Source organism: Phallusia mammillata, chromosome 7 (genome assembly GCF_965637545.1).
Source record: "Phallusia mammillata chromosome 7, kaPhaMamm4.hap1.1, whole genome shotgun sequence".
Lineage (NCBI taxonomy): Eukaryota > Metazoa > Chordata > Ascidiacea > Phlebobranchia > Ascidiidae > Phallusia > Phallusia mammillata.
In genome coordinates this window covers 13,509,673-13,531,219 of record NC_137258.1, presented here as the reverse complement: position 1 = coordinate 13,531,219, position 21,547 = coordinate 13,509,673, and the positions used below count along the sequence as shown (strand labels likewise).

Below are 21,547 nucleotides of genomic sequence, written 5' to 3'. Positions count from 1 at the left end.
GCCTTGTTTTTTTGTATTGTTTGTTTAGTATTTTTTTTATTTGTGTGCATTTTTACTTATTTTGGTGTTCTGATTATTTATTTATTAATTCCTTACGCTATACAATTTAGCGTCATTCAATATGAATAACTTCATTAATCAAAAAACTGATAACACAATAACTCCAAATGGTAATATTAAATCGTAATTAAGCAAGTTTGTGTATCCTTTCTTCTGGCACTTGAAACTATCCGACAAGGTTTCTTTTCCTATCGAACCCCACCCTCTTTCCCTAACACGGGTGGTTAGTGCAGTAATTGGCTACATAAACGTAATACAGTTTATTAGCTTTAAGCAACAGAGATCGACACTATAAGTCCTGTAATGTAAAATAGAAGTTAACACAAAATGTCAAGTAAACGCGAAAACTACAACTGAGGAAAGCAACACGAAAACGAGAGACTTTAAGCGGAACTAAGGAATGTAATTAAACCGCGCAGGAATACAAATAACCCTTTAGGCACAGAGTGAACAAAATACAGAGCGGAGCCCACGAGCGTAAATTGCTTAGTAGCTCGCTGCAGTTAGTTTATAGGGCCCAACGACTGGTCCCATCAACCTTACTCCCGGGCACATCTTAACGGTACGGGCACATCTTAACGGTATGGCAACCCTGCATATTTGCGCATAGCCTCTTTGTAGTCAATTGTCATAATCTTTTTTTTTTTAAACATGTGAACTTACACAATTTGTGGATCTATCCTAATTTTAGCAGAAAAGTAGCCTGCATGTAAATATTTTCGAAACGCATTTAGTTTGACCGGCGATAACCCAAAACAAGACTGGGAAACGTTGCTCTGAGCTTTCTAAATCTACCAACAGTCTGGCCTAGAAAAAGAGGACATAGGGTTACATCAGTGGTCTTCGAAGGCATCGCATGCTGCCAATGTGAGATTGTCTTACTGTTTTGAAAAATATTGCGTCTGTTTGGAATTATTACGTGAGTAATGCTAATTACAAAGATTTCGGCATACTTTCTGTAAAAGAATAATATAGCCTAATCCAGTGGTTCCCAACCTTTCGAGGACCATGGCCCCCTTAAAATAACTTTTTGGCCTCGTGGCCCCCTTCAAGTTATCACGTAGGACCTGTGGCCCCCTTAAAATGTAGATAGCAATCTCGTGTTGGAATGCGGTATTAATTTTGGCCTTAAACAGGTCTAATAGAGTAAATGAGCGTGATAAACCTCACTATAAACAAATAGTAGCCTATATGAAATAGTCCATTAAATTCGGAAATAAAGTTAAAGTGAAAATGACTTTTAGTGGGTGTTTCTTGTGAATCTACGCCCGTGGCCCCCCGGAACACAGCTCGAGGCCCCCCTGGGGGGCCATGGGCCCTGGTTGGAAACCACTGGCCTAATCACTTACCCAAGCAACTAATTAGCCTATTCCCCGTGGTTGGCGTTTTTACTTTCAGGGTACTTGGGTATAGGCCTACAAAGTTGCTTTAAAATTGTGAAAGGTGTACTAGGAGGGAAAAAAGGTTAAAGAGCACTGGTTTAGACTACTCAGCAAAAAAGCCACTTTCGTCCATTTTATGACGTCATGAGAAGTCAAGCATGAACATCCATCAAAAATCAGGCCTTCAATAGGGGATTATCCCAACTTTACGACTATTGGCGAACTACGATGCCTGAGACAAAGTTGTTTTCATGGATTTTATTGGTTGAAGTTTGTTAGACAAGGATACAAAACAAACATTCTCAAATCCTTCTTAAACATATCTTAAATCGTCATATTTGTTTTATATGCTGTTTAAACTGATTATCTAAATTTCTTTGCAACTGAGTTAAGTGGGCAATGTTACAGGATGAGTATTTTAAGAATTGCTTTTGTTGTTTTTGTGGCTCTCCATTCAGCAGATTGTCGGAAAAGAGGAAGGTTAAGGCCCATGAAATATGAAGTTGATGCACAAGAACAAAGCGGTATGAAAACATGTTGAACATGTTTGAATATAAAGTAAATATATATATAACTTATTGGGTATAACATGAAATATTATAAAATAGTTACCAACAAATAAATTGTTTTATATTGCCTGACAGTATGTAGGTTGCAACAAGTCGCTGTTTTACCCAAGTGTGAAAGCACATTTAAAAATATATTATATTTTGTTGTAATTATGGATCCCCTACCATTTTTCTTTTTTCTGTCTAACGTCGTTTGTTATACGCGTTTGTTCAACAAAGAGTGTTTCAAATTTATTCAAATTTAGTCAGATGTTAGTTATTTATCTAAACTTGATCCTCCTGAAGTTTGACCCTAAATGACCCAATGGTTTATCCACATTCCCCCAAACGTACATTTTTTAAAACGGCTGCACTGACTAAAGTACACCATCTAAAAATTTCATGCTTTGTTGGTTGGTGCAATGTAAGGTTTTCTAGTAATTTTGTAACTTTTATTAGGATTCACCCCTTTAACCCCAAAATATTCATTTCTTTCTAATGCTGGTTTGTTATACGCATTTGGTCAAGAAAGAGTGCTTTAAATTTATTCAAATTTATGCAGATGTTAGCTATTGATCCAAATTTGATCCTCCTGAAGTTTGACCCCAAATGACCCAGCAGTTCACCCACAGGCCCCCAAACGTAAATTTTTTAAAACAGCTGTATTGACTAAACTACATAATCTATGAGTTTCATGTTTTGTTGGTTGGTGCAACATTACTTGTTTAGTATTTAAAAGTTTGCCTTAATCGACCAAATGGTTACCTTTACAGCCCATAATATGTTTACACTTTCAGTGAGATAGAAGTCCCAAGGGAGTAACTCACTAGTTTACGATTAAGGCGGTTTAATGCAGAGCGGGAGATCTCAGCATGACGTCGGACAGACGTTTTACAAGACAGTCGTTTTGGTGATTAGAAATCATCTGTATTTTCGCAGCAAAAAATATACTTGACTTTTTTTAAAGATAAATGATCTTTAAATTCACATTGTCATCTTGGTCACGGCATAACCACAGGTCATTAAAGGTCAACTTGTAGGTATTACAAACACAGTTAAGAAAAATTTTTCGTCATAACATGACTTCTTTATTTTTGACAAATCAATTTAAGAATTAGGCAAAACGGTATTGTTGAACACCAAGGACTGTGTGCTTTTGAAAACGGTGTCAAAATGTCATTAAACGTTTGTTCGGTGTCTAATCCGCGAGAGGTACAGGTCAATGATACTCATTTTGTGAAACAAAGTTAAGTGAAAAACAATTTGTTATGTATACCTTTGTAGCAAATGGCTTTTTAATATACAGTGTCTGTAATGCAACTGTTAAGGCTTTCTAGAAAAATTTTTGTTTAAAAACTGACATTGGGCGACAATATCAAGGTCAAAGCAAGAGATTAAATTGAAAGTATTTTTTCCCCTCTTTTTTACTGTTTTTGTAATTATATAACAATAATGATGCAAAAAGAATGCAGACAAAACTTTTTTTAAGTTGGGTTAATTCTTTCTGATCATTTGTCTTTAAGAATCTAAAAATAATCGCAACATTTGTTTACCATAAATCCATACAAGCATGTGTCGTTTTTGTTTGCAAAAACAATCATATGTGTATATCAAATGATGTGTATAGTAAATTGGTAAAAAGGACATAGAATATATAAAATGGAAGTATATTAGAAAGCTACCTTTATGTTATCAGCATTTTATTCAGTTTCTATTTGTTTAAATTTTGAGTACCCAGAGGAAACCACTTCCTGAAGTTATGTTAAACAGGAGATCCAGTTAATCAGGATAATTTTTCAAATATCAAACTATTGCCCATCTTATGTTAAAAAAATAAGTCGGTTTAAAGTAATTTTTTAATCAGAAAATTTGCTCAGTTGTGCTCTATTTTTAGTCATTGCCTATCAACTCTAATTTGAACCCCATTTAACTATTTTTGTCTGTACTATTGTTTTTGTATTTGATACAAAAAATCTTTTAATATGCAGGGTTGGATTTATTATCTGGATTGCAGGTGGCCTCCTTTGTTACAAAACATTCTGAACATGTTTGGAACTTTGGCATAGGCAGTCAACCAAAAGTCTCCTCTCAAGCTACTCGGAAAACAGTTAATAGTAAGATAAAGATTGATCCACTTAAAAAAATTATGACGACTGTACAAAGTTGTCAACAATAAACAGTGTCATACAATTGCTAGATCTTCAAAAATTTAGGGCAGAGTGAAAAAAAGGCTTCCAACTCATTTCAATCTTGTTGATTGGCCAGTTTCTTGTTGAAACTAAAAAAAAAAAAAATGGAAGTGTTTGTATAAATATGAAAATGCTTGGATAAAACTTTTTTTTAACTGGTCACTATTTTGCAAAACAATGTTGGATTTTTTTATCTTGTTATGTTATTTATCCTGAAAATATGCATGACTAGGCTTGGTGAATGGGTTATTATTCCACTATTAAATAAAAAAAATTAAAAATAATTTACCAACATTGATGAAAAATCTTGACTATTAACAAAATGTGGTGAATGAAAATGTCATGACTAGTTCTGTGTTTGTTAGCTTTAAAGGAATCTCTTTCCATCTATGTTCAAACAAAACCAAGCAGAAGAATAAAGTTGCCAATTTTGCGGATCATTTCAAAAGATATCAATAATAATACTATTTCCTGGCTGGAACTGGCAATAAGTCGGCGAAAATCTGTAATCTACATTCAATTCCTTAACAAAAAACTACAAACCAAGGAAGTGAGGTGGCAGTTTAGCAATAGAACATCCAAAACGTGGGTGAACTTTATGGTACATCTTGATGTCAAAGCTTCTGTGATTGGTGTTACTGATAGCGACGGAAGCAAATATGGAGCTAATTGGCCTAGGGGAATTAATTTACAAGTGCCCAATGACATCGAAATTCTAGTTGGTGGTTCATTTGCACCGTCTTTGTCATCATTTGTTGTAAGAATTTGCTTTTGTTTATCATGTTTCTAAGTAGAATTGATACAACATCAAATGTGCTTTAAGGGTCAAATGAAGCAACTGGAAATTTACATCCCAAGCAAGGCAAATTTTACCAATGCAAGGTCTGGCTGTAAGTTCAAATGAGGTTGTGTAATATAGTTAAATTATAGGGACAAGTTTTTTATTATTTTTATACCAACACAAATATAAAATTTAAATATTTAACTGTTGTGTTTTTTGTAATTTTTTTAAAAATCCTATTAAGTTTTAATGGTGAAAATGACAGCCCAAATAGATGTAAAAAGTGACATGGTTTATTGTTCAAACGTTTCTATTGGGTTTTATATTCAGGATGTTGTTAAAGCCACTTAGGAAATAATAGGGTGTGTTCACTTCCTGTTTGCTCTGAGTAACTCAAGGGTGTGTGTTTCCTATCACCACTTAACTTTTTGATAGCCTTAGGGCAAAGTAGCAATCACACATTTATCATGTTACTAAAGCCACCACTTCATCTTCTGTAATGAAGAAGAATTTAATAGAGCACAAATATTTTCTTCAAAAAAGGGATCTTTCACAAAAAAGAATATTATTTTCCAGACAAAACAATGAGTGCTAGTTTAAGAAAAAGAGGAGCTGCAAGGAAACCAGACAATCTCCACCAGACAAGTCTTCATTCAGCTGTTATCAACCATATCTTACCCAACAACACAATTACTCCAGTGTATGTTTTCTAAATGAACACCTTGTTTGCTACTTAGAAGTTTAACAGGTAATTGCCAAAAAATGTACTAATGTTGATAAAATTTACCTTGTTTAGGCATTCTCATGGACTATCACCAAACAAAACAAGCATTGTTCAATTGGAAAATGCTGTTTATCGTTGTGAAAGTGAAGTGACTTCAATGAAACAGCAGATTTTAATTCTTCAACAATCATTGGTACTAGTTATATATCATCTTTATAGATTCTTTTTTTACAGTATTTTACAATTCCAATACTGTGTATGCAAAGTGTACATTTTTAAATTTTTGCTGTTTGAACTTGGTAGTACTCGCCTGATATTTAAAACATATTAATTAAGTTGATTGTTATTTCACTATTGTCAAATTGGCAATTAAATTAGGTGCAATGCTTATGGCCTGCAAATTCTCCATGTTAACTTTTGTAAACAAATTAGAATCAAGTGCAACATCGAATCACACATCTTGAGTCATGTGAATGCAATCAAAGATGTCAAGGTGCGGATGGAAGATACCACAACAATGAGTCAACTTGGTCAGAGAATGAATGTTTAACATGTACTTGTAATGGCGGCATGGTTTCCTGTGAAAGTTTACCAAGTTGTGGGAATACAGGTAAAGGCAAAAAAAGCTGAATGTTAAACAAAATTAGGTGCTAGCAATTATTGTGCAAATGTTAGGTTTCTTGAACTTCATTTTTAACATAGTCTGTCTTAAACACTTAAAATCTTTTTACACATAAAATGTTCATGGACCTAGTTTTTTTTTGCACTTGATTATTCTGTTATATATAATATTTTTTTAATAAAATAACTTGCATTTTTACTGTCCAGGTGTTTGTGACTCTTTTCCTTGCAATAATCAAGGCATTTGTGAGGAAACGAATAGTGGGTTCCAATGCCAGTAAGTACTTTTTATGTGTAGATTATGTTAAGATATACAGAGATATTTTTTTTTAAAAAGATAATTACTTTTTATTTGTATGTTGTTTGAACCACCAAAATTACAATCAATATTTTCAGTTTAAAACCAAGCATAAAATCTGTTTGTAGATGTCAGAATGGGTATCATGGAAGTTTGTGTGAACATGTGGACCACTGCCAAAGAGCTATTTGTCAAAATGGTGGAAAATGCACTTCTACTGATTCACAATACCAATGTGATTGTTTGTCGGGGTATAGAGGTAGACATTGTGAAATGGTTGACTGGTGCACTCAAACACCTTGTGAAAATGGGGGAATGTGTATCAATACTGATCAAGTACGATTTAAATTTTTTTAAATTTTTAAATTTTACATTTTAATCTTTTTCTCTTTTTTAAAATTTTTAATTTTACATTTTTAAGGGACGAGAGTGTCAATGTCATGTGGGTTTTACTGGAGAAAATTGTCAACATCAAGATTTGTGTCTTCCTAGCCCGTGTGAAAATAATGGTAGATGTAAGCAGGAGATAGATAGCAGTGGAAATGTAGGTTAAAATGTTTTTTTTTGCTTGTTAGACATACTATTGTCTCAAAACAGTGATTCTCAACCTGTAGGACGTGTACCACTATTGGTAAGAATTGTAACTCAACTGACCGAACTGATCAGCCCTGGTTTTAGGCGAAACTCATGTTTTTGACATTCTGAAAATGCCAACCTTGCCGGTTTTAGAATTTTGCTAGCCTGTTCAAGAAAATTTTTCTTAGCCTACATATCTAAATAGGATTTAGGGGGAACAGAGCAATTCTGCCGAAGTTTGTCCATGCACTTTTGGCATCAAATCTTTGATGGATTTGGATGAAACTTTCAAAGATTGGTAGATATAGTTATGTAGATGTGCCATCTGCTTCGTTTGACCTGATAACCCCAATATTTACTCCACTAGACCCCAAAGTGTAAAACGTTTTTGTCTATTGCTGTGCACCACAAATAAACGATTTCTGTAGTGTAATAGTATAATAAAGGCAACAAAACATATGGTACTTGTGTTTGTGCAATACTTGATGAATGTTTTTGCACATGAGGAGTGTTAACAGCCTTGTGATGGCAGAAGCTTTAACGAAATAACACCCCCTTGTTCCTAATAACACCTCTAGTGGTCAGAATTTTAAACATTGTCCGATTTGGAAAAAAAATTACGTGACTGTTGATTGGGTCATTGTAGTTTCTTATTTTATACTTTTGGGTATTGAATCCCATCAGATACTCTACTAACCCCCTAAAAATTAAATAAAATTTGGACAGCTTATAGAGTGTGCTATTTATGGGTCCCCTTCCCTGAAGGGGACACATATTGTTTTTGTCCGTATTTTTTTTTCTTTTTTTCTTTTTTCTGTCTAACGCTGGCTTGTGAGACCCGTTTGGTCAAGAAAAAGTGCTTGAAATTTATTGAAATTTGGACATATGTTAGATCAGTGGTTCCCAACCTTTTTTGTTATATTCCTCCCTTTGCCCATTTTCGAACTACCCATTCCTCCCCACACGACGGAAAACAAATATAACATAAAAAATTATAGCAATTTGAAATAGACCTTATAATTAGGGATGTCCATTTCAGAATCCTTTACAACCGGTTCCAAATGTGAACCAGGTCCAAATTATAAAGGATATAGTAATGTACATACAAAAATATTCTGTAACATTTCCAATGTAATTTTTTTACAGTTTTTATGAAATTCCTCCCCTGAACTCGTAAAATTCCTCCCTAGGGAGGAATTCCTCCCCGGTTGGGAACCACTGTGTTAGATATTAATCCAAACTTGGTCCACCTGAAGTTTGACCCCAAATTACCCAGCGGTTCACCCACAGGCCCCCGAAACGTAAAATTTTTAACGCTGGTTTGTAACGCTCATTTGGTCAAGAAAAAGTGCTTCAAATTTATTGAAATTTGGACACATGTTAGATATTAATCCAAACTTGGTCCACCTGAAGTTTGACCCCGATTGACCCAGCGGTTCACCCACAGGCCCCCGAAACGTACATTTTTTAACGCTGGTTTGTAACGCTGGTTTGGTAAAGAAAAAGTGCTTCAAATTTATTCAAATTTGGACATATCTTAGTTATCAATCTGAACTTGATTCTCTAGAAGTTTGACCCCGAATGACCCAGCGGTTCACCCACAGGCCCCCAAAACGTAAATGTGTCTAACGCTCGTTTGGTCAAGAAAGACACTGTAGGCAGAAGTACCAAGAAAGTAACTCACTGGTTTACTATAGCGGGAGGGCTCAGCTTGACGTCGGACAGATGTTTTACGAGACGTCGTTTCAGTGATTAGAAATCAGCTGTTGTGCACAGCAATGCTATGTCATTTTATTAAGTTATCACTCACGTTTTTAGTTTTGGCGAAGGTTTTACACCTATGACGTGATTTAAACCTAATAACCGTGCTTCGGTTTTGTATATGTCAAGCAAAACTTTGTTAATCGAAGTAAAGATGAAAAAGTTAACTTGACTTTTTTGCCAAATAAATGTTTTTTTAAATGCTCGTTGTCAGGTTGGCCGCCGCATGATCACGGGTTACTTAAGGTCAACTAGTAGGTATTACAAACACAGTTCAGACCTTTCTTTCGTCATAACGTAGCGTTTTTTTGACAATCAATTTAGGAGTCAATACTCATGTATAAATTAGGCTTAACAGTATTGTTGAACACCAAGGACGGCGTGCTATTGAAAACGGTGTCAAAAGTCAAACAGTCGTTTGGCGTGTGCACACTGAGAGGTTACTACAGGTCAATGGTACTAGTTTTGCGAAACAAAGTTAAATGAAAAACAATTTGTTATGTACACACTTGTAGCAAATTGCTTTTTAATTTAAAGTGTCTGTAACACAACTGTTACAGCTTTCTAAAAAAAAATGTGTTGAAAATCCGACCTTGGACGACAATATCTGGGTCAAAGCAAGAGATTAGATTAAAGTATTTGTTACGTTTTTTAATGTTTTTGTAATTATATGACAATAAGAGTGCAAAAAGAATACGAACAATTTTTTTTGTTGGGTTAATGCTTTCTAAAAATTTGTCCTTAAGAATCTAAAAATCACCGCAACATTTGTTTACTGTAAATCTGCACAAACGCGCGTGTGGGGACCCATTTGTTTTTGTTTACAAAAACAATCATATGTGTAGATCAAATGATGTGTATAGTAAATTGGTAAATATCGTATAGAATATATAAAATGGAAGTATATCAGAAAGCCACTCTTCTAGTTATAGTTGTCGATTATGTTCAACCCTGTCACCCCAACATTTATCCCACTAGCATCCTAAAATGGGTTAATTTTTTTAACAATGTCTGAATTGAATGAAGTTTGGATAGCTTGTAGAGTGTGTCATTTATAGGTGTGGAATGCTGTGTTTTACCCTGTTGCCCCAACATTTACCCCACCAGTCCCCAAAAATGGTTTAATTTTTTAAACAATGTCTGAATTTAATAAAACTTTGACAGCTTGTAGAGTGTGCCATTGATGAGTGTCAATTGTTGTGTTCAACTTTATAGCCCTATCATTTACCCACTAGCCCCCTACAATCGTGTGCAATTTGCCATTAATAGCAGCTGATTGTTTTTAGCCTGTTTTCTCACTATTTAACAGTTTTTTCTCAGATATATATTACATAAAACAGAAAAACTGTCAACAATGTATGAATGGAATGAATTTAAATAGTTTTTACTCCATATAGCACATCTATTTATGAACAGTACCCATCACTGTGTTTGACTTTACAATACCAAACTTTCTCATAGTTATCTCTTGAAATGCATTATTTACAACTTTGTGTGTGTGTGGGGACCCATGCGTTTCTGCGTACAGAATCACCAAGGTTATAAAAGACAGTGAAAGATATGGCACCCAATATAAAATAAGTGTAGGAAATATATTAATGTTTTAAAATAGGTTATAGTGTGTGTGCAACAGCAATATGTGCTAAGCCAGTGGTTCCCAACCTTTTTTTAACGCGACCCAAATACTTACCAGAATTTAGTTTTGTGGTTTCTCGCGACCCATGGACATGCTATTTTAGTTGCATTTTTGTCTGTAAGTTAGGAAAGCTGTTTGAAAATTACTATGCCAGTTTAGCAAATCAATAACCTTATATCGAACAAATGCTGTTGTTTTTTACGACCAAACACATGGAGATTTCATGCAGTGCTCATGTACCACCTAAAAGTCATACAAGTTTTTTGCTGTAAAAGCATATGAGCCAATAAATGATAAGCTGCAGACAGTGCACACTGTTTCGACCTATAAGGTCTCATCAGTGCAGCTGGTGACGAGAGATCGGCCGCATTGGCTAGTGTAGCCATCAAACTGGGTGATGTATGGGGTTGTACCCTGTTGCTCACCACAAACTGGAGTGCCGTTTGATGGCTACACTAGCCAATGCGGCCGATCTCTCGTCACCAGCTGCACTGATGAGACCTTATAGGTCGAAACAGTGTGCACTGTCTGCAGCTTATTTTTTGCTGTGTTTTGATGAATTACTAAATCCACTATTATTTGGGTTGTTTTGTGCAGTCCTTCCAATGTTTGTGTCAGGATGGCTTTGTAGGAGATCGATGTGAAATGGTTGATAGTTGTGCTGATGAACCATGTATGAATGGTGCGCAATGTAGAAATACGCTGGATGGTTTCTCATGCTCTTGTGCACTCCACTATACAGGTAGTAAAAAATAATTGTTTTTTTGAAAATTATTGATTACACTATTACACCATTAAAGGTCGTCTTTGTGAAACATATGATGTTTGTCATTCATTTCCATGTTTGAATGATGGTCAATGTGAACCAGCTGTAGAAATTAATGGACTTGATTACCAGTGTATTTGCCCTCCAACACACAGTGGTGTGCTATGTGAATTGGTTAACCACTGTTCATCAAATCCATGCATGCACAATGGTGTATGTACCAACTTGGAAACTGGTTTCTTGTGCCGGTTAGTAGCTGCCTGCTTATATGTTACACATCTATGTATAAATTGCCAGCAAAAAACACATAAAGACCCAGGTAAACTTGGGCAATGAACATATATATATTTTAAGTTAAAATATATTTCAGCTAAATATTTATTAGAATACAGTCAAACTTCGATACTATGCCACCCTTTGGGACTGAGAGAAAGTGGCATAGTACCGAGGGTGGCATAATACCGAGGGTTGGTTGTAAAAATAGCCTTGTGACGTGACAATGTACTGTAATGCCATGTTGTGTTGTACGATTGTAATTTATTACAGTATACATTATAAGGTATAGCAGTGGTTCCCAACCTTTTTTTGTCGCGACCCAAATACTTACCAAAATTTTGATTTGTGGCTTCTCGCGACCCATGGATATGCATTCTTACTATTTGGGTTGTATTTTTGTTTGTAAATCAGGAAAGTTTTTCGAAAATTAGTTTGAAAAATAAAAAACATCAAACAAAAATTATTCGTTATCCGCCAACTTTAGAGCTGGTTCAAAGCATTATGAGCCAGACAACGCTTAACAGTGATCTCACACAAACATTATGACGCCACAAACAGAATAATTCACTATCACGCCAAATAGTCATGAAATTGTTATTGGGAAACAATTCATAGCCTTGGGAAATAACAAAATAACGCTACGAAATGTAGATGCTCTAATTGTCACAAAACTGGCGACCCAACAGAATTTACAGGCGACCCAACTTTGGGTCGCGACCCATAGGTTGGGAAACACTGAGGTATAGTATACAGTATAATTTATTACAAAAACGGCTAGATCGTGCATAGAACAAACAAGATCTGTTAGTTTTGTTGTGACACAAGCACGAAACGGCGTTTACATAACTCGCTGCAAAGCCGTGAAACCTCTTAACATGACCACGTTTATTTACTCAACGATTTGTTTTTCATTTTTTCTCTGTTTTATCATGAGCTCAAACCGAAAATTGTCAGAAGGCCCAATTTTTAATCCAGAACCAGGCCGTTAATACAGTAATACTGTACTCTCATGTGTCATAGTATCAACGGTAAGGGGTGGCATAGTAAATATATTTTCTATTGAATTTAGTTGGTGACGATCAAAAGTGGTATAGTAGCGAGGGTGGCATAATATCAAGGTGGCATAGTATCGAAGTTTGACTGTATAGCTTTTTTATCAGTTCATAGAAAATCCACCTTTCTAGCGTAATATATAATTAATTGTATTGGATTACATTATATTAAAGTTTAATATTATGAGAAGGGAACAGAATTTAATCAAGTTGTTTTTTGTTAAGATGCCGCAGTACACACTATGGTGAGCGATGTCAACATTCAAACTTTTGTAGAGGTAACCCGTGTTTACATGAAGGAAATTGCATTAATGCTCCTTTGAACCAGCAGGTATATTGCCAGTACGATTCGTAGAACTCTAAATGCATTATTACCCTTTTTTCCAGCAAGCCTTTACGTGTGTATGCCAGAATGGGTATACTGGTTCACTCTGTGAAAACCATGATTTTTGTGCATCAAGCCCATGCCTAAATGATGGAATTTGTTTAGTTACAGGTATTTACCAAGTATAGTTTAAAGGTGCTAGGTATTTGTTCTGCTAAATACAAGTAAAATTGTGATTATATGATTTACCTTTTTTTAAATACAACTTGTCAATGCAGATTTGGTACACAATGTTTAAATAAAAAGCTGTTGGATATAGTTGCATTAATGTGCAATCTTGTTTGTTTTGTTTGACTTTTCTGCTGGTTGCCCCTGTTGCAGTCCCATGGTTGCCCGTGTAACCTTAATTTGTTTAATGCATAATGAGTCTAAAGTTTGGATTATTGTATAACAGCAAATAACAACTTTGTTCATAAAACAGTTCTTGCAACAAGCTTTTTTAGTTTTTGATTTATTGTAAAGTTCTGGAGTACATATATACATATACTTTACGCTATGAGGTAATTGAAATGAAAATGTGGGAAAATACAGCTGTAGGGGCGTGCAACGTGCAATAGTTACAGCAAGTAGCCTACTGCACTGAATGTGACATAACAATACCCTTTGTCTAGTAAGCGATTGCCAGTGTTGCAAAACTCTGTATGTTCTAGAAAAAAATTTATTAATGCTTTTGGAAGAAAAAAATTATTGTGCACATGAAAAAAGTTGTGTTGCCCTAGCTTAAGGTCCGTAATTGGTTATACAGCCCACCGACAAAAAACTGTTGTACACCCATGCTCTAGATCAGTGGTTCTTAAGTATGGGTCGCGACCCAAACATGGGTCGCGCAGGGTCACAAAATGGGTCGCGCTGTGGTGATTCAATTCTGCCCAAACGAACTTTTTACATTTCAATTTTTAAGTATTTTCAATTCTCAGTCATGACGGAATTATTGTATCATAGCCATTTTATGTGGCTTTATCTTAGTAACCTTGGAGTATTGCAGCATAAGTAAGTGGTTTTCTGAGAGTTTTGATAGCACCGTAGCCAAATACAGCCTCACTCGACAACGCTATACAGCAAAATGAACCAATCATTATAACATACAGACATAGCCTTCCAATTTTCTATTACGCACACGGCGATTGTAACACGTTAGCACGGGGAATGCTAGGAGGTTAATCATATGAAACTGAACTTGAAAAGTAACAGTTAGCATTTAAGGATGATAACTATTCATACAAAAATAAAAAATACATTTTTGTTGTTTGGGGCTTGGGTCGCAAGATGTTCATAAAGCTCAGATTTGGGTCGCGGTCAAAAAAGTTTGAGAACCACTGCTCTAGATGGTTGGTAAAACATGCTCCAATGGCTGTATTAGGCCATAGAGCCAAAACAGTTCCAAAATAATTTCAAGAAAGTACATTTTGAGTCAACAAGGATTTGACAAAAGTTTCTGTTACATTCTAGTGGTAATAGCTTGGGTTGAATTATTACATAAAATCGAAACGAGATAAAATTTATTGTTTAATTTTTCTGTAATTCTGTAATTCTGTACACCTTAAACATTACAGTTTATTCTGTTATATTTAGAGCTATGGCAATAAACAGGTTGCATTATTTGTTCCTATGAACTGAATGTAAAATAAGTTAGTAAGTATACAAACATTGTGTCATAGGAAACAGTGAATACACCCTGTGATGATGGCCAATATTTTTGGAATATGTGTGTAAAACCATGTATTAAAGTAATAGCTTCTATTATGGCGTTTAAATCACAATTATAATATTTCACATTCATATTTGCCTATGTAGGAATTTTGGATTACCCTTTTTGTTTTTGAAAGGTTAGTTAAGCATGTCAAATAATTATGACATTTTTTTCTTTTGTGGATAACTCTTCAATTGATTTGGTTTGCAACATTGTTTTACAAAGTTGGATGTGTTTTTTTACTTTTTTGTTTTACTTTGAATGTTGTTTGACATTTTTTTTATTGTTGTGTTTTGTTATGTCAATCATTATGTTTAAATATAAACGCTGATTTAAAAATTCTTGAATTACTTGTGAAGATGTCTTGCAAAACCTTTGTTTGTGTATAATTTAATTTGGGATTTTTTCAAAATTTAGGTCATAGTTACCGCTGTCAATGTAAAGAACCTTATGTGGGAAAAAAATGTGAAGGTATTGACTATTGCTTAAGAAATCCATGTCTAAATGGCGGTGTGTGCAGAAATCTTGCAAATGGTTTTGAATGCTTATGTTTACCATCCCATCATGGTAGACAATGTGAAGTGCTCCACCCATGCAGGTAGAGTCTTTCTTTAGCATTTTTTAAATAATATGTGTATTTTAGTGTGCAGATTTTCCAATCAATGATTTACTGCAAAAAACTAATTTTTGTTGTCCCAAAAACCTGCACTTGTGGATTGCATCTCTTTTATTATTGTACCCAAAACATTTTGTTATTGCAATCAAATAAAGTATGTAATTCATTTTTAAATCTGAGTGATTGTTAGTTTATACTTTGTGCTATGTTTCACTTAGTGTTATGTAACTTATGGGTGTGACAACCATTATCACAGAAATGATCCATGTCTTAATGGAGGAATATGTACATCTAAGAGTATTGGTGTTTATTCATGTGAATGCCCACCAACCCATTATGGAAGCGAGTGTCAAATGATAAACAGTTGCTATGAAAACCCATGTTTGAATGGGGGGACTTGTATAAAAGTCAATGAAGGTTTGGTGCAAACTCTACATTTATAATGTAATTAGCTTTACACTTTACTTACATTTAACAGACTTTGTGTGCCAGTGTGCTGAAGGTTTTCATGGCAATACATGTTCATTATTAAATCAATGCACAAGTATGTCTTGTTTGAATGGAGGAACTTGTAAAAATGTGAATGGCAGTGTATCTTGTTTGTATGTGCAGCTGTACAAACATTGACTCAAGAACAACATTATGATCTTTTTTGGGTTTTTGAAGGTGCCCATTAACTCATCGTGGTCCAAGATGTCAGTTTTTGTGTAATATTTGCCTGCACTCAGTCAATCCTGGTAAACAATGTAATGAGGACAGCAACACTCCTATGTCTAAAATTCAACGATGGTACTACAACAAGGAATCACAAACATGCCAACAGTTTACATACCACGGTTAGCTTGATGTTTTTGCCTTCTCTCCAGAATTTTCACATTGGCAATGCGCAAAAATGTTTTAAACAAATTTGATCTAATTAAGTTTTTATGTCAAGTCATTAGGAAAATTGTCTGGATTAAATAGATGTTAGTTAAGTATAAGGCAAAATACAGTTATACTTACTTTTTTTCTTGTTATCAAGGGTGTGAAGGAAATGCAAACAACTTTAACTCCAGACAATCATGTAGACAAAGATGTGTAATTGGTGCTTGTTGTTTGGCAAGGATTTCGAGTAACACATCAGATGTTGTGTGCAGAAGAAGGTCAATTAATCAATGCAAGCGAATTCATGTTGAAAGAAATGGAAACTTTCAGGTGTTTTAGGAAAAAAATGTATTTCAAACAAATGGAAAGTGTGATTCTGTTTCTAAACAAATCATTTTAGCTACATGTGCTTTATTTTTTGTTTGTTTGAGCATTTCCATGTGACAAAAATGTAATTCTGTATGGCAGGTTACTGGATTTGTCAATGGAGAAAGATGTTTACAATCAACTTGTGGCCAAATGGAAACATGCATAGTATGACATGTAATGTTGTTTTTAAAACTAAAGTTGCATGCTTTTTTTGAATAGATAGGTGGAGTGGAGTATGAAGTGGGATCTTCTATTCCTGTAGGTTGTAAAAGAAATTGTAGTTGTCAAAGTGCTGGCATTTTGTCTTGCCCATGCTCAAATGTGTCAGTACGAAAGTAAGTACAAAACATTGATTTTTATAGGTCCACTTCATTGAATGGAACACATATCATTTTTTACTAATTTTTTTTCGTTTTTTTTGTCTACCACAAGCTTGTTTACACGGTTTGGTCAAGAAAGACAGATTCAAACTGTTTTATATTTACACATGATACATTGGTACATGAATCTGTGCACTGTAAATTTCAGTGGACGCTACAGGTCACCCACAGGCCCCAAAACTATAAATTTTTATACGTGTATACTAGTAATGACTATCCCAGTAGTTTCCTGGTTTGTAGGTAGGTGCATAGGAATTTTTAAAAGTATTTTGTGCTTTTTTGCAAGATTGTCTTATTTTTTACCTTTCTAGTCCCAGATATTTATTTTCCTGTTTACAGGTTCTTTAGAAAACACAATCCTTAATGTGTTGAAATTTTAAACAAAGGATCATTGAGTGTCTCTTGCCTGATATTTTAATCTTTACACAGTTGTGCGTTGTGATTTTTGGCTCCAGTAGCTCCAAACTTGATAAACATGCAGCGGTTTCGTATATGTCAAGCAAAACGTTCTTGATCAACATATAGATGAAAAAATGAACTTGAGTTTTCTGAAAAAAGGCCTTTAAATTCTTGTTGTCAGCTTGACTGTGGCATGACCACGGGTCGCTAAAGGTCAACTCGTATGTATTACAAACACAGTAGAGTGTTTGATAATGTAGCTTCTTTATTTACGACAATTTAATTCAAGAATCAATACCTAAGTCATGTATAAATTAGACCAGCGGTGGCCAACCGGTCAATGCCTAAGAGCCACATTTTTTACTAAAAAGAGCCACAATATACACATGGGCGCACATGTTTATTGCTTCTTCCCTTCCTAAAACACAGAGACCTGTGCTTAACCAGATTTATTCTAAATCTCACACACCAACATAATAATGCCACAATTTGACTTGTACAGCGAATCCCACAAACAAAAACATATAAATTTAAATAAGCTGTTTTTCTCTTTCTATCAGTAATGTATGGTCAGATTTATGTCTGGTCAGGTACTGAAATCTTTTTTCTCTCTGCCGTTTCGAAGGCCAACTTGACAAAATTTGTTACTCAAAAGATCTTGCTGAGAAACTTTGCTGTATTTTCATACAATGCGCATGCCCTCTGCCCCCAAACTTAGGCGTTGAGTTTTACAAAAAAGCAATGTTGCAAAACTAAATTCATTGCGACATCACTAATGCATTCAACACCAACAATCACTCAATATAAACCCAAGACCAAGAGACAAACTGCTCGTAAAATATAACATTCATCAGAACTCGAAAAACAATGGATTAAAACATCATTTATTTTGGAACACATTGTTGCAAATATTGCTGTTGCTTTGCGACCCATTCGGATTGTACACAACAATGAGCAATTATTGATTGTTTAACAATTGAATATTTGTCATCATAATCAAGCTGTTTGCCACATAAGGTTGCAGTTTCAAGGCAAGGTTTGTGACCATACCGATAGTAAGTTTGTTCAAAAGCAAAATTGTCATAGCTTTAGTTTCAATTTAATGATTTTTGTACCAGATCGCCAAAAACTAACCAAAACATCCACAGTGGCCCCAAACTTGGACAGCGGGTTGGCCACCTCTGAATTAGAAAAAAAGCTAATTGTTGAGCACTAAAGACTGCATGCTATTGATAATGGTTTGAAAAGTTCATTAACTGGTTGTTCGCAATGGTACTCGTTTTGCAAAACAAAGTTAAGCGAAAAATTCGTTATGTAAACCTTTGTAGCAAATGGCTTTTTCATTTATAGTGTCTGTAGTACAACTGTTAAGGCTTTCTAGGAAAATTTGTGTTTAAAAACTTACCTTGGAAGACAATATCAAGGTCAAAGCAAGTTGGGTTAATGCTTTCTAATAATTTGTCCTTAAGAATCTAGAAATAACTGCAACATTTGTTTGCCGTAAATCGTCACAAACACGCATGTAGGGACCCATTCACTTTTTGTTTACAAAACAATTATATGTGTAGATCAAATGATGTATATAGTAAATTGGTAAATAGGACATAGAACCTATAAAATGGAAGTATATTAGAAAGCCACCATTCTAGTTATTTATTGAAATTTGTTTGCAGGGAACTTAGGCAACTAACTGCTTCAGAAATGAAAGAATTTCAAGCTGCAGTTAGAGGTCTCAAGATGACTGAGCTGGAAGGTGGTGGAAACGTTTGGAATGTTCTTAGGGATGAATATGCCCAAAAATCTCCTATAGCTCAGGTAGATATGCTAATTGCATTTGTTCATTTTCTACAATTAAAAATCTTTTCTAAATACTTTGTTTTCAAAAATAAATTGAAGCATTCTACTTAACAAAATTTGTGGTGCTTTTAGTCAGTCAAGCATTTTCTCATGTGGAACAGAGCATTTCTCAAGAGAGCTGAAATGCTTTTGCAAAAATCACATTGTGATGTAACGATTCCATACTTTGATTTTACACTTGATGCAGGTACTTTGTGGTCTGTGTTAAATTTCTGCATTATTTTAGTGTTTTTTGTGAAGTTACTAAAAAAAAAAAAAAAACACTACTAATTATGGGTACCTGACACATTTTGATTTTACTCGAATTGTTTTTTTTTCTTTTTCCGCCCTGCAGTTTGTCCACCATCTTTTGCCATGAATTGTTTGATAGATTTGGATGAAACTTTCACAGATGGTAGATATAGTTATGTAAATGTGCCATCCGCTTTGTTTGACTCTATAGCCTAAAAATTTCCGATCCTAAAATCGCAAAATTTTGTAACCCTCCTTTTTCCTTTGTCTCTTTTTCTCGCTATACTTTAACTGCGCGCGTCCCCTTTTTACGTACACTCTAAAATTTTTGCATTTATTTTTCCTGCTTTTTTGCGTTTCATTTATTTTAGTGATAATTTTCTCCCTCGGCATACAACATCATCTCCCATAGGAAGGAGACGACAGATACTTTTGCGATCGGTTGGTCGTCACTTGTCGAGGCGGCATGGGGCCTCTACATAGCAAAAAAAAAGTGGTGTACATGGCAGAGGGGGTGTTAACAACCTTATGACATCAGAGGCATTAACATTTGTTGCTCAAAAGACCTACCAGTGTTCAAAATTTTAAACTTTGGCAGATTCAAACAAATTTTACAGGACTGTTGATTGGACCATTGTGGTTTGACATTTTTTAAGAGTTTAAGAGTAGAACCCATTCAGTTACTCCACTAGCCCCGTAAAAAGGGTGAGTTTTTTAAATAATGTTTGAATGGGATGAAATTTGGACAGCTTAAAGAGGGTGCTATCTGTAGTTGTCAATTGTTGTGTTCAACCTTGTAGCCCCAACATTTACCCCACTAGCCCCATGAAAAGGGTGAATTTTTTAAACAATGTCTGAATTGAATGAAACTTGGACAGCTTGCGCAATTTGCTGGTAAAAGAAGCTGATTGTTGTGTTTTAGTCTATTTTCTTACTATCTACCTTCTTTTTTAGATAGGACATGCAATAGAAAAACCTTATTTATGAATTGAATGAAATTTGGATAGTTTGTACTCCATGTAGCATGTTTATTTATGCTCAGTGCCGATCACTGTGTTTAACCTTACAAGACCAAACTTTCACATGATTATCTGTAGAAATGCATTATTTACAACTTTGCATCTGTGGGGACCCATGAGTTTCTGCCTGCAGAAACAACTAAGGTTATAAAAGACAGAGGGTGATGTAGGAACCAATGTAAAATAAGTGTAGGGAATATATAAAAAATTTCTAAGAGGTTGAAGTGTATATGCAAGAGTAATATGTGCTAAGCCACTCTTCTAGTTCATGTAAATAATTCATTTTTTTATAATTTAGCAAAATGTTTGTGTTTTTTTTGGGGGGGGAAACTAAAAACTGTTTTTTTAACAGGAAGTTTGATTGATTCTGTTTTGTGGCAGCCAATATATTTTGGTGGTGAAGGCAATTGCATTCCTGATCATCCATTTAGAATAATTCATGGAACTACTGCAAGTGAGTTAAGCTTTAAGCTAAATTCAGACCCTGTTATTTTGTGCCAATAACTTAAGTATACATAGATAAATAATTAAATACTATTCACTTAAAAAAGAGATATCCACTTGAAAAAAGTATTAATAATGTTTAAATTATTGTCACCATCATGTTAATTCCTTTGTATTTTGTACAGTGGGTTTTTAAGCAAGCTTTATTTACTTTAAACATGTAGTTTAATGTAATTAAGTATTTTTTCACATTAAATCTCTTTTATAGCCTCCTGGGAACCATGTTTGGTCCGACATTTTAACTCATCTGTCTCAATTCCAAATATTGTTGATGTTGCCATGGCTGTGTCTTCAAGGAACTTCGATCAACTGAGCAGAAATCTATTAAATATTGTGTCATATGTCAAATCATTCATCGGTAAAGTTGATACTGTTACAAGAAAAAATAAAAAAATAAAAAATGTAATGTTTATTTAGGTGGGGACACAAGTACGACAAGCTGTGCATATGATCCTGTGTTCTACCCAATCCATGCATTTATTGACCATTTGTACATGCAATGGCAGAAAAAGAATTTAGTTGAGGTAAGGCATGAAAAGTCATGGGTTCCCTTCCCTAAAGGT

The 21,547-nt window shown here is 34.7% G+C and overlaps 1 protein-coding gene across 5 annotated transcripts in view; it reads left to right on the top strand.

Moving 5' to 3' along the window:
* The first annotated feature begins 1,834 nt into the window (after positions 1-1,834).
* LOC145239521 (uncharacterized) overlaps positions 1,835-21,547 on the top strand; it is a 60,637-nt gene continuing 40,924 nt past the window's right edge. For 3 of the 5 annotated variants that reach the window (XM_080102853.1, XM_080102852.1, XM_080102856.1), the window contains exons 1-26: positions 1,835-1,966; positions 3,979-4,104; positions 4,545-4,936; positions 5,003-5,069; positions 5,537-5,660; positions 5,757-5,877; positions 6,117-6,294; positions 6,513-6,582; positions 6,732-6,939; positions 7,025-7,147; positions 11,174-11,318; positions 11,377-11,590; positions 12,896-13,001; positions 13,058-13,166; positions 15,163-15,343; positions 15,618-15,778; positions 15,840-15,963; positions 16,028-16,197; positions 16,383-16,555; positions 16,694-16,759; positions 16,814-16,929; positions 19,047-19,188; positions 19,303-19,417; positions 20,833-20,934; positions 21,193-21,342; positions 21,402-21,508. In XM_080102853.1, the coding sequence (XP_079958979.1) occupies positions 1,852-1,966; positions 3,979-4,104; positions 4,545-4,936; positions 5,003-5,069; positions 5,537-5,660; positions 5,757-5,877; positions 6,117-6,294; positions 6,513-6,582; positions 6,732-6,939; positions 7,025-7,147; positions 11,174-11,318; positions 11,377-11,590; positions 12,896-13,001; positions 13,058-13,166; positions 15,163-15,343; positions 15,618-15,778; positions 15,840-15,963; positions 16,028-16,197; positions 16,383-16,555; positions 16,694-16,759; positions 16,814-16,929; positions 19,047-19,188; positions 19,303-19,417; positions 20,833-20,934; positions 21,193-21,342; positions 21,402-21,508 (3,705 nt within the window). In that variant the 5' untranslated portion in view covers positions 1,835-1,851. Of the gene's footprint in view, positions 1,967-3,978; positions 4,105-4,544; positions 4,937-5,002; positions 5,070-5,536; positions 5,661-5,756; positions 5,878-6,116; positions 6,295-6,512; positions 6,583-6,731; positions 6,940-7,024; positions 7,148-11,173; positions 11,319-11,376; positions 11,591-12,895; positions 13,002-13,057; positions 13,167-15,162; positions 15,344-15,617; positions 15,779-15,839; positions 15,964-16,027; positions 16,198-16,382; positions 16,556-16,693; positions 16,760-16,813; positions 16,930-19,046; positions 19,189-19,302; positions 19,418-20,832; positions 20,935-21,192; positions 21,343-21,401; positions 21,509-21,547 lie in introns of those variants that run through there. The other 2 variants (XM_080102854.1, XM_080102855.1) reach the window with 2 other exon arrangements.